At 37.9% G+C, this 13,070-nt stretch overlaps 1 protein-coding gene across 1 annotated transcript in view; it reads right to left on the bottom strand.

Annotated features, from left to right (window-relative positions):
- Dad (Daughters against dpp) overlaps nucleotides 1-1,751 on the bottom strand; it is a 70,720-nt gene extending 68,969 nt beyond the window's left edge. The window contains exon 1 of the mRNA XM_081748979.1: nucleotides 952-1,751. Within this exon, the coding sequence (XP_081605105.1) occupies nucleotides 952-1,363 (412 nt within the window). The 5' untranslated portion in view covers nucleotides 1,364-1,751. The remainder of the gene's footprint in view (nucleotides 1-951) is intronic.
- Between the last annotated feature and the right edge of the window lie 11,319 nt (nucleotides 1,752-13,070).

The raw sequence follows: 13,070 nt of genomic DNA, 5'->3' as shown, positions 1-13,070 counted from the left end.
GATTTGAAGCTTGGTTACATTTTTCCCTGAATGATTAAATTAGTGGAACTTTAGAACCGTTACATACCTTAACAATCAAGATTCTCAATTTAAAATACTAGCAGCGTTCACCCCGCTTCGCTGCGGTCACCCCGGAACGCAATAAACTTTGTTACTTAGATAATTTTTACTTTTTCGCTTTCAAGTGATATGATAAAAACCATAGAAGATTGCAGTAAATCTTAACATTATATCGCCTGTCATTTATGTTAACCCGCCCCGCTTCGCTGCGGTCATCCCGGTGCTGGCATATTGTAAAAGTGTCTGTAAAAATAAGCAAATCAATTAAAAAATTTTAAACAGAAGATTCAAGCTATTTTCCGCTCTATATCGCCTGTCATTTATGTTAACCCGCCGAGTGACACGGTCATGCGGGTTGCATATAAATACGTTTATTTTTACCTATGATGAACTAATAACAAAGGATTTGTACGTTATGGACACTTGAATGGTCAATTATCTCAAGACACTGGTAATTAAAAATTAAAGTGATATGATAAAAACCATCTAGGGTCCAAATCCTAATAACCCCCCAAAAATGAAAGAAATTGGTTCAGCCGTATTAGCGTGATGAGCGGACAAAGAATTGTACGTTCTCTTTTATATATATAGATGTTTGGCGTCCTTTTCAGCAGCGAAGCTATATGAGACGTGAACCTACGGTGTGACATGGAATCCGAACCACATGAGCTCCTGCCAAGAATCGAACCCGGGTCTTCCACGCCAAAAGCGCTTAGCCACAGGAGACCTTTGGATATTTTAACGAAAATAATCTTTATAGGAATTCTAATACCAAATCATCCCTTACACAGTACAAATTAAGAATTAATGTTTTAAAGTTCTCTAAATCCTACTTAAATTTAAAACCAATGAAGAAACAACAGAATTAGTTTACTAAATAAAATAACTTACCTTGTTTATATAGTCTACTCCAGTGATATGGATTACAACACAAGTAAACGGGATCTTTCGCTGATCTACAATTTGGCAGTCTTTTCATCTCACATGGATGTTTTAGATCGGTCCACCTCCACAACATACAACACAACACATGTGGAGCGATAGGAGAATGAGTGAACTCCATGCTCGAAACGAGAACACATGCAGAAAAGTCCGCTCCACGGCTTTCGATTGCCTGAAGAAGCATTTCAAGTTGATTCTCTTTAAGGCGTTTAATAAGAGCCTGAGCAAGAGCATAAACTTTTAATTCCATCCCCTCCTCTTTATCTGCTTCAGACGTACCGTTGCTTTCATGCTCTCTTTCGAGTTTAGCCTTCCAAAGACGTTTAACTAGCGCGTTCCGTTTACTTCGGAACATGAACATGTAACAGTGTTATTATTGCGCATTTGGGGTCACCACTTTGTACAGGAACCTCAGGAAAAACACTGCACGTACAGCCAACACACTCCTAACACACCTTTCACGCGAATTTTCACATTTCATCCACACAGCAGCTCCATGTTTGTTGTGTATACACAACATAAAATAGGATCACATCACTAACTTTAGGTTATCTTCTCGCGTAACTAACTTCATGACAGAAACATCACACTTTCACTAACACAATTTATTTGATAATACACTTGCAGATATAAAAACGAACCAGTATTCTAACCAAACGCATATTAACACCACTCCCAAACGTAGTCTTACCCGCACGCAGACTTGACGTCCACTAGCAACAGATACTACATGGAGAGAAGCTGAGTGAGGAGGCCAGAGACATGAACTATTCCACAACAGGGGAGTCAGGTAGCGTTCAAGTTCACAGCAGCGTTGCAGACTCTGAAAGAAATCCCCATACAAGGGAATATTATGTAACTCAAAAAGATAAGGGAAATTTAGTTTTCAATGCCTTATTTCAGAAGTCAGCGACTCTAGTAAATATATTGTAAACAGGAACGTACGCGAGGGCGTGAAATAGAGATTCACCCATCAACTCGACTTCTATAGCTGGAGAGCATGGTGCAGGGGCGCTTACAGGCAGATATTTAGGGCGTAGGGTGCTCCCATGAGTTAATTTGGGAAGGGGGCAATTTTTCATTACAAATGGAAGTCAAACTGGAAAATGGTAATTTTGGGGAAGAGAAAAGTACATTTTGGGTACAGAATTGTAAATGTTTGGGGGTTACACCCAAGCTCTAGGGGGGGGGGTAAGCCAGGGGTGGATCCAGGACCGACTTCTGGGGAAGGCGGTGGGTTGTCGTAATGCTACTTTTAAGGGCTCCAAACTCTGGGATGGATTTTATTTATATATATAAAACAAGAAAGTTTCCTCTTCTGGGGGGGGCGATCGCCTCCTTTCGCCCACCTTGGATGCGCCCCTAGGGTGAGCACCCCTGACACAGTGCCTTAGTAGTAAAACACTAATGAGACCCGTTTTTTTTTTTTTTTCCCTGTTTTTAGTAGGTAAGGGCTTTTGTGTTCCCAACTTTCCAGTTCCACTAATTCTTTCATCGTTACTCATCGACAACGATTATATGTTTCCTAGTGTAGGATATAGTCGTACGAAATAATAATAATAATAATAATAATAATAATAATAATAATAATAATAATAATAATAATAATAATAATAATAATAATAATAATAATAATAATAATAATAATAATAATAATAATAATAATAATTTTAATTGAATAATGATCAGAAATTGCATAACCCCCATTAGAACTCATGTTTGAACACTAATAGACCCTTGAATCTTTTGTATAAATAATTGGCGCTCTTGGTTTTCGTCTTTAATGAGCGAATTCCGGATATATTTCCTGTAGAATTACGCGGTTCAAATTTCACATTAAATTATAGGTTCCCGTCTCATAAACTGTCAGTGCAATAACAGAACGTTAGACTCCAAGTATTCCAAAACTTTAAAGGTAGAGCAGGATTATATTTAATATTCTATTTATAAACGACAAATCTCAGTACGTCATGCTAATAGATGTCACTATATGCTCTTTGATTTGTCTGATTGACGGGAATGGCGTGAATTGGGCCTTCAGGAAGATATTGTTTATTTCAATCAATAATATACTGTGTACATGTAATATAGGAAATGTACTAATAAAAACGTGAATATCCACTTACGTTGGAAAGTCTTGCTCCCCCACCCAAAACAAAACCTGAAGCCACGCTACTAGATGTCGCTAGCGTACAGGTAATTTACCGGGTTAAATATGTTTTTCTTTTAGTTTAACATCCCACGATCATGCACTGAGGGTAAGAGAAACATTATGCTGATGATTGATGAAATGATGAAATGAAGAATGTGGGAAGAAACGGGAGAAATCCCGAGAGAAACTGTGCACTCAGTATTCGTCCACCGCAAAGCCCACTTGGCGCAAGATGGGATCGAACAGAAATCCAAACGCACCAGAGGTGAGCGCCCTATCATTGAGCCACTGCGGCCCCGATTTAAAACTAATGCTACGATTTAATTGTAATTAAAAATTGTATTGTTTCAACTTAATAGAACAAAGGTCCTGTTTGACGTTATTTGTGTTTTTAATAGTGCGCTTCTTTATCTGGCAACAGTGTTTAAGTGTCTCGGTTCTTTTGTTTTTGTTTCTGCTAAAGTGTGTGATGTAGAGGCTAGAAGTGCAGTTTTTGGGGACTATATATCATGGTCGAAGGTCATGCAATATATTTCGAACAATTAGCCATCATATCACAAGCTGTTATAATTAAAGATATTGTGAATATGTTCATTTCTGAGTAATATTATTGTATGCAAATTGAAGTTATAATCATTTAAATATAGCGCGTTTTATATTAGCTGCACTCGTGTGGTGAGTCCATTACGAACAATGTTTCTAGCATTTTCATTTTGTTTAGTAACAATGTTTCAAATATACACCTTTAAACATGTACAGGTCCTATAAAATAGAACAAGGATCGTAAACATACACTGATCAGCCAGTACATTATGATCACCTACCTGATAGTCGGTATGTCCTTGTCACGGATAACAGCAGCGATGCGTCTCGGCATGGAATCAATGAGGTCTTGGTGGGTCGCTGGAGGAAGTCGGCACCATATCTGCACACACAGGTCACCAAATTCCCGTAAATTCCGGGGAAGGGAGCTATACGCTATAACGGCACATTCAACCACATTATAGAGGTGTTCGACTGGGTTCAGATTCGGCGAGTTGGAAGGCCAGCACATCAATTGTAACTCGCCACTCTGTTCCTCGAACCACTCCATCACACTCCTAGCCTTGTGACATGGCGCATTATCTTGTTGAAAAATGCCACTGCCATTGGGAAACATGGTCGTCATGAAGGAGAAGCGTACGTGACCTGCAACCAGTGTACGACACACCTTGGCCGTCGTGATGCCTTGTACGAGCTCCACTAGACCTATGAATGCCTACGTGAATGTTCTCCAGAGCATAATTGAGCCGCCGCCAGCTTGACTTCGGCCCGCAGTACAGGTGTCAAGGAGCTGTTCCCTGGAAAACGACGGATTCGCACCCTCCCATCGACATGATAAAGAAGGTATCGGGATTCATCAGACCATGCAACATTTTGCCACTGCGCCAAAGTGCAGTGGCGATGGTCACGTGCCCATTTCAGTCGTAGTTGCCGATGTCATCGTGTTAACATTGGCACATGGATGAATCGTCGGCTGCGGAGGCCCATCGTTAGAAGTGTTCGGTGCACTGTGTGTTCAGACACACTCCTATTCTGCTCATCGTTAAAGTCTGATGTTAGTTTCGCCACAGCTCGCTCCTGTCCTGTTTTACCAGTCTGGCCAGCCTACGACGTCCGACATCTGTAATGAGGCGGACGGGAGGGGGCATCCCTTGACGTTTGGATGTCATTTCACCATGGTTTCGTCACTTGTTGAAGACAATCACCACATCAGTTTTCGAACATCCGGCAAGTCATGCATTTTCCGAAATGCTTATGCCGACCATCCGGCCCTTGGTCAAACTCAGATTGATCGCACGCCTTTCGCATTCTACACACGGCCAGTACGCTCACTGACACTACATGTGCTGTATGTGTGTCTAACTAGCATGCATTCCTCGTCAGGTGATGCTTCTATTACCGGCGCGAGTTTATATCGATAGTAGGTAAGCAGTCATAATCTTCTGGCTGATCAGTGTGTTTAGATTTGAGCAACAATATTTGTGTAACCGATGTTGGTTGGTGGTCAAATTCAAATAAATAAATCCGTTAAATGTAACCAATTAGAGCTTTTAATTAGCATGTTCGCTGTGTAAAACTAAGTTTGGATCTCAATGCTATACGAGTCACCACCGTGTGTCTCGTTAAAGGTTTGTCCGTGGATGCTAGTAATGTTAAGAATCTGTGCAAACGAAAATACTACAAACGCACAGAGGTAATACAATGCATAAAACGGCGCCGCACAAAAATGAAATATCGCACGAGCCACCGGTGACTCGTAACGCAGCGAATCTTAAGCTCGATTTTAACCTACAGTTTACAGTGGATTGAAGACCCGGGTGAATCTAATAAATGTTTGCATTATGTGTAAAAGATAGTTATAAAGTAAATCAATTTTACAGATTCAACTTTAGCTATTTATTGACTAAAAAATCTACATTTAGTAGACTATTAACGGTGTTGGGTACTTAGGCCCTCTTTGTTTTTTTCAGTCCATTAATTTCTATGGGTATTATTATTATTATTATTATTATTATTATTATTATTATTATTATTATTATTATTATTATTATTATTATTATTATTATTTAATGAAAGAGATTTGCATTAAATATAGATTTAATGTATTCGTAAATTAAATTTGATTATCTACTTAGGTATATATTAAAATGCTACGTTAGTATGTTTTTATATAGGAGAGAAAATAGAACAGACGCCTAGTTTTTGAATACCTTGGTATTATTATTAGTGATTATATGAACTGTAAACGTGAAATAAAAGCAATAATAGAAATGGCGAAAGAGGTCTTTAGGAGGAAGAAAATACTATGTTGTGGCACCTTGAATAAAGAGTTGAGAAGGGAGACTTTTGCTTACTATGTTTATGTGCAGTAAAAAGTCATACCAGATAATGGGTGAGCAAAGGAAAGTAGCCACGCAGCTACTGAGATGCTGTGGCTGCATCGTTGAGACAAGATTTAGTGAATTACTATCGCAAGGAGTAGAAGGCTCGGAAATTTATTTTTTAAATTCTCTTCTCAATACCTGAATGTTTGCCTTTCATATTGGAACCATTGTCGTATCCTTGGTCCCTCATGTCTTCGATAGGAGTGTTCATTTCCTTTAGCTGTTTAATTATTACTTCTGTGAGTCCTAGACTAGTGATGTCTGTTACTGGTAAAACCAAGAAAGTGTTCGCAAAGTTTTACAAGGCATTCTTCATTACTGTATGTAAGTTGTACAAAACGAACGACAATTGTCATTTGATCAGTAAATTGGTTAACAACTCGCTGCTAAAACCTAAATGTCTCTTAGGCTAGAACAGCCTGCCTCAAATGGGAGTGTACCTTTTGCATATTTGGAGTGGAGTGCTAGAACATTGTTGAATAGAAAAAAATATAAAAGAAACCTTGATAGTCTTATCCACCCACGCTCAAAATCTTATCTACATCACTGCAAGACGTAGATATTGAACGAGATACCTGTGGCAAGTAGTTTGACAATTACAAATGAAGAAGGAGAATGCACCGAATTTCCTGAGTGGATATTATCTCGAATGTGAGAGAAGTAAGTTCAATTATTCTCAGGTGAATACAATTTTATTTCTCCATGTGGGTCTATTAGGAAGCATTAAATTTTGATAGTACCGTATACTTTTCTTTTTCAAATTTTGCCGCCCTGGGCGATGGCACGGCTCTACTTTCCCCCTCGCGCCAGTCCTGACAATATCAAAACAGAAATCGTTGTCTACGTGAAGACGAAGAGGTTAACGGAAGACCGTGGAGCATGGAAGCTTCTCAGTTGTGCCAAGTGACCTGGTAATAGTGGCGGGTTCGACGATGAGATCTCAGAAACCACAAAATCTAGAAGCGTGCCTGGTTGATTCCAAATTTTCTGTAGATTTGTCAGTTCCAATTTATATATATATATATATATATATATATATATATATATATATATATATATATATATATATAGAGAGAGAGAGAGAGAGAGAGAGTGAGTGGCGGATCATATGATCAAGGGAGGGGCTAAACCATAATTTGCCGTTTTATCCAGTGTAAAGCTGAATTGAAGCCCATTTTATCCAGTGTAAACCTGAGCGTCAAGGGGGGCTATAGCCCCTTAGCCCCCCCTTAGATCCGCCCTTGTATATATATATATATTAGTGCCATTACTTTCCTATTCAACGTTGAGCTCCTCCGTGGCTAAGCGGTTAGCGTACGCGCCTTTGGCGTGGGAGGCCCGGGTTCGATTCCCGGCGGGAGCTCATGTGGTTCGGATTCCACGTTAATCAGTAGGTCCACGTCTCATATAGCCTCGCTGCTGAAAGGGACGCTAAACTAAAATCAACTCAACTCCTATTCAACGTTTCAGAGGTCTGCTATCCTTGTGTTAGGCAACCAGTAGAAGAGCTAAGTATATCGGGTTGAAGGACATTGCAAGCGTTTTACTTTATTCTGAATGGCCAAAGTGCTGTCCAAATCAATTTTTCGGAAAACCGAAAATCAGCTTTTGAAAAAGCTGTAATTTCGAAAAATCTATTTTCTGCTTTCGGTTTTCATGTTTAAAATCAAGTTATGATTTCGATTTTCAAAACCAAAATTCAATTTTTGGTTTTCTTTCTTCACCGTGCAAACGTTACTTAAAGTGAACGTGAACGAAAACAATGTCAAACTACAGCAAACTTACCAACTATGCGAATTCAATACTCAAACTTGAAGTTGTACATCTATAACTACTAGTTGCAATAGTTTAGTAAGATCAAAGATAGAACCTATTGCTCGGACGCTGAATCTACTAAAAAATAAATAAATAAATAAATAAATAAAATAAATAAATAAATAAATAAAATAAAATAAAATAAACTACTCGCTATCCCTGATCGTTTTTGTTCTATTGCGTCAAAAATTGAAATCGAAAACCTTTAACTTAAACAGTGGTGCCCCCCCTTATGTCCATGACGCACCCCCCCAATTGTCTACCCATAGGTGTTCTTCCATGAAAAAAATCTTCTTTTCGATTAATTTTTACACTCCCTCAAACATATTCATACAGATTTTTAGCCCCCCCCAAATATTTCAATGACGCACTTTGCGTCATAGCCCCCCCTTGTGGGCACCCCTGACTTAAACCACTTCAGGTTTAAATAAAGGATTAAGGGAAACGATACAAGTTAGGAAGTTGAATCGATTGCAAAAAACCGTATCTCGATATCGGTTACCATTTTTCCTCTACGGAAATCAATATCGAAACCGGAAGTAGTAGTCAATTTCAATCACTGAGATTTTAGTAGAGTGCTTGTTCTCATGATACCCCGAATCAATTGTAGAAAACCGCTTGTCGCTATATAATACTATTTTTGTTCTATGAAGGTAAATGTTTAAACAGGAAATGATTAATTTGAACTACTTCCGGTTTAAATATAGGGTTAGCGAAGAAGACATAACCTGTGCTTGGGACGTTGAATCCACTGCAAAGCCGAAATCTTGGTATCTTCTACCATTTTTGCTCTATAGAAATCAGTACTGAAACCGAACCGGAAGTAGTAGTAAAACTTGAACCACTTTGTTTTGGTACAATTTTGCTTGTTGTGATTATATACTCTCGTCATACTCTTAATCTATTGCAAAAAATTGCTTGTTGCTCTCTATTACCACTTTTCTTCTATAGTGATAAATATTGAAACCGGAAATTCTTAATTTGAATCAGTTTGAATAGAGAGGTAAGAAAGATGGAACCTATTCTGGGGACAATAAATCGATTGCAACAAAAGAAAATCTCGATAATTATGGACAGACCGTTTTTCCTCTGATAATTATCAACAGATTGACGGACAGTCGGACATACCCATTTTACAAGACTTCCGACACTTATGCATAGCATAATTTGGAAATTTAAAAATGCGAATAATGTGCATAAACAAAATTAGTACACTCGAATGTCTGAATGTTTTAAATTTGCGCTACAAAGTGGAAATACGGTAGTAATGTTCTGCAAAACACAAAGACTTACATTATGCACGTTCCTTGCGTAAAATGTGTTTATGAGGCACATTTATAGGGTGCGTGTCGTATTCGCGCCATAAAATACCAATAAGAAAGAAGTTTTGGAAATTCGATGGGGAAACGAAGGTTATAATTAATTATTATGGTAAAATGTCAATATCTGAGAATCTCTGAAGAATAGAGACATGGAATTTGGTATTTAAACTTTTCATTCAAAATAATTAAAGACATGTTTAAGTTTTTTTCCTGTAAGAAAAAAAAAGTAGAGAAAAAAAGAGTGGAAGTTGTAATTGTTAAAATAAGATAACCAAACCAAACCACTTGGCGTGAAAGCCCATTTTGTGGGCCTAAGCCTGCTCCAGCGCCATCTGCTAGCGATTGGGTGAACTACGTCCAGCCTAGCGGCGTGGCGTGGTCACTGCACTGCAACATCCTAACCTTAACAGGCGCATCAGGCGCTTTCTAGACCTAGTGGCCGTCAGGGCTTGCTTTGTGACTTCCCAGTTTTCCTCACGACGCTGGGTGGACGCCGAAAATTGGGAAAAAAACGGTCGGGAATCGAACCCGGGACCACGTGGACGTAAGTCCAAGGCTCTAACCACGAAACTACGGTGTCCTCTAAATAAGATAACTATATGTCGAAAATCCTGAATTTTTTAATACAGGATTTGGGCCGACTTGTGTTTTTATAATTTCATTTTGGGAAAAGTGACTTAATTTTTTTTTTTTAAAAAGAAAATAGTCATAAATGCATTTTTGTCGTGCGAGGAACAGAAGTAATGGCTGAAATATAAGTTACAAGGTCGTAGGCCAAGCAAATTTGGGCATGTGGGGCAAAGTCCCGAGCTAATTGAAACCTAATACAAATATATTAAATACTTTTGTGTATGAATAAGCAAATATAATGTATTTTTGATATGTACTTCGAATAAATGAAACCCCTTATATATAACCCCTCCCTAGTAACATTAATCTTATTAGTTTAAAACGACTCTGAAACGTTGAATAGGAAAGTAATGGCACTAATATATATATATATATATATATATATATATATATATATATATATATATATATATATATATATATGAACAATCCATGGGTGACTATAGGGGCTATAGCCCCCCTTGATGCTAAGGTATACACTGGATAAAATGGGCTTTAATCCTGCTTTACATTGGATAAAGCGGCAAACTATAGTTTAGCCCTCCCTTGATCATATCCTGGATCCGCCACTGCATATATATATAAAATTTGCTTACTGACACTACAACATTTAAACAAAAATGTTCCGTAGCGTTTTCTAGGTAATTGGGAGTCACGGTGGCTCAGTGGTAGAGCGTTCACCTCTGGTGCGTAGGGTCCTAAGTTCTACCCCAGCCTGCGCCAAGTGAACTTTGTGGTAAACAAACACCGCGTGCGTGGATTTTCTCGGGGTTCTCCCGATTCCTCCCACTTTCTTCATTCCACCATTCAATTCATTTCTCATCACCACCGTCTTCTTTAGCCTAACCGGCATACGCAAGGGACATAAAAAAAATTGTAGGTAATTAACATATTTAATATAGATATTTATTGCATATTAGTATTTTTTATATTGCAGAAATTATATTTATTTCGTGTTTGGTTGGTTGGTTCGGAATTTGATATCCCTTTCAGCACCTAGGCTATATGAGACGTAATTAACGTGTAATTAGTAATACATGAGCTCTCACGAGAATCGAACCCAGATCTTCCGCAAACTTTCCACGACTGAAAACTAAACTGTATTGAGATACGATTAAAAAAAGTAACATTACTTTTATTTCGTAACATAGTGAAACCTGTCTATGTTGGCCACCATTGGGTCCATGAAAAAGTGGCCAATTTACACAAGATTGGTGCACTTTCAAGCAAGAACTCTTATAAATCATAGTATATGCTTTTCTAATTCAATAACCGCTTATTATTTGCTTATCAGTTGTATCGTATAAATAATATATATATATCAGAATTCCCTGTTGGCTATGTGGTTAGCGTACGCAGCTTGGGCGCGGAAAAGCTATAGGTTCGATTTCCAGTAAGAGTTCATGTAATTTTGATTTCGCGTTAAACATGTCTCATGTAGTCTATTTGCTAAAGACCTACTAAGCTCCAAATCAACGAACCAAATGACAATCAGAAATATTGTTTCTAAAAAATAAAATAATTACATTTAATAAATATCACTCTGGCCTTGCCATTCGTACTCTACATAGGCGCCCCCCCCCCTAGATCACGAAAATTTATGTGTAATATAGTAAACTACGTAGGGCCTATATTAAATACCAGACGTAATACAGCAACCTTACAAAATTTTCTTCGGGCGCCCCTGGCAATGTATGATTAAAATGTAATTTCAATATGCTAATTACGCTATGGCACATACCCTATTCTTCTCTCCTTCTACCTATGACAATAGTTGCAGACAGGGAATTTTTTAAGCTACCTTTTTTGTAACCAAATGGATACCCAGTCCCAGCACTTGGATACCCAGGCCTAGCAGTTTGGATACCCAGTGCACTCTATAAATCTTTAAATTATTGGAAGAGTACTTGAACAATAAAGGGCCTATCCAGTTTCAATGTTGTAAACAGACCTTGGGGGATATGGCAGAAATTCAGCTTAAATGTGGAAGAGACTGTGTAGATTCTAATTCGAAAAGCAAATTGTCCTAAAATGGATGGAACATACTCAAAAACAGCATGGAACATTAACATTAATGTAAATGGAAAATCTATGAAAAACAAATAATTCCTCCACTTATCTCAAAATACAAAACAAGGAGATGGCTGAAATTAAGCTCAAATGTTGAAGAGACTACGCAGATTCTATATTTCTAAAGCAAATTGTCCTAAAATGGATAGGACATAGTCAAAAAGCACGAAAGATTAATATTAATGTCAGGGAAAAACCAATGAAAAACAAGTATTTCTTCCACTTATCTCAAAAACCTTAAGAGGAAGATGGCTGAAAATTAGATTAAATATTGAACATACTATGCAGATTCTACATTCAAAAAAAGAAATTGTCCAAAACTGGATGAAACATATTCAAAAAAGATCACGAAACATGGAAAAGTCAAGGCAATAGAAAATCAGTGAAAAAATGAAGTTGTCCACATATCTGAAAAACTGTAATAAGGAAATGGCTAATAGAAAGCTTATTACAAAGACATAGTGAAGAGCTTATAAATGATGTATAGTACATAGGATAAATATGGATAGAGCGTTGTCAAAAGTCAAGTTGTTTGAGTAAAATCAATAATAAAAATAAAGTATGTGTCTTCTTCGAATTACCCAGGTCACCCCACGCAGAGGTTACGTGCTTGAAATATCTCACATCTTGATTTAGAATCTTCAGACTCGATTTAGCACGCAACGTGACTTTTGACCTCATCACGTTGGACAGTCTGGTGCTTATGGCAAACCGGATACGCTCTTACTTGAGTTACTTGATTCGCTTTCCAGAGATTCCCAATTCTCATTATCGCCCAATTCCAGTCTTCTCAAAGATTGTTCTCTTTAACGTATTCTGGCCTAACATTTTCTGACAACCAAACATTTCATGTCTGCCATGGACAATATCGATAATTGAGATTTGTTCAGACAATTTTTCTGACATAATTAATAGATGGCACAAACTTGTAAGAAAGTAAGTCATTAAGTACAAAGCGCTATTTTTAACAATTTTTGACCCTCTTTGTTGCACAGTTACCTGCAGCAGCGGGGAGGCTGAGCTCCAAAATTTTAGGATTTCTATAGGAAACGAATCAAATGTTACTCATCATCAAGCCCCTTCTCCCAAAATTTTGGAATTCCTATACACGAAATATTCCTAGGAGAGGCCCCTACCAAAACATCTTTATAA

Source organism: Thermobia domestica, chromosome 2, assembly GCF_964235325.1.
Source record: "Thermobia domestica chromosome 2, izTheDome1.hap1.1, whole genome shotgun sequence".
NCBI lineage: Eukaryota > Metazoa > Arthropoda > Insecta > Zygentoma > Lepismatidae > Thermobia > Thermobia domestica.
Note: the sequence above shows the minus strand (reverse complement) of the source record. Positions and strands in the feature narration are given on the sequence as shown.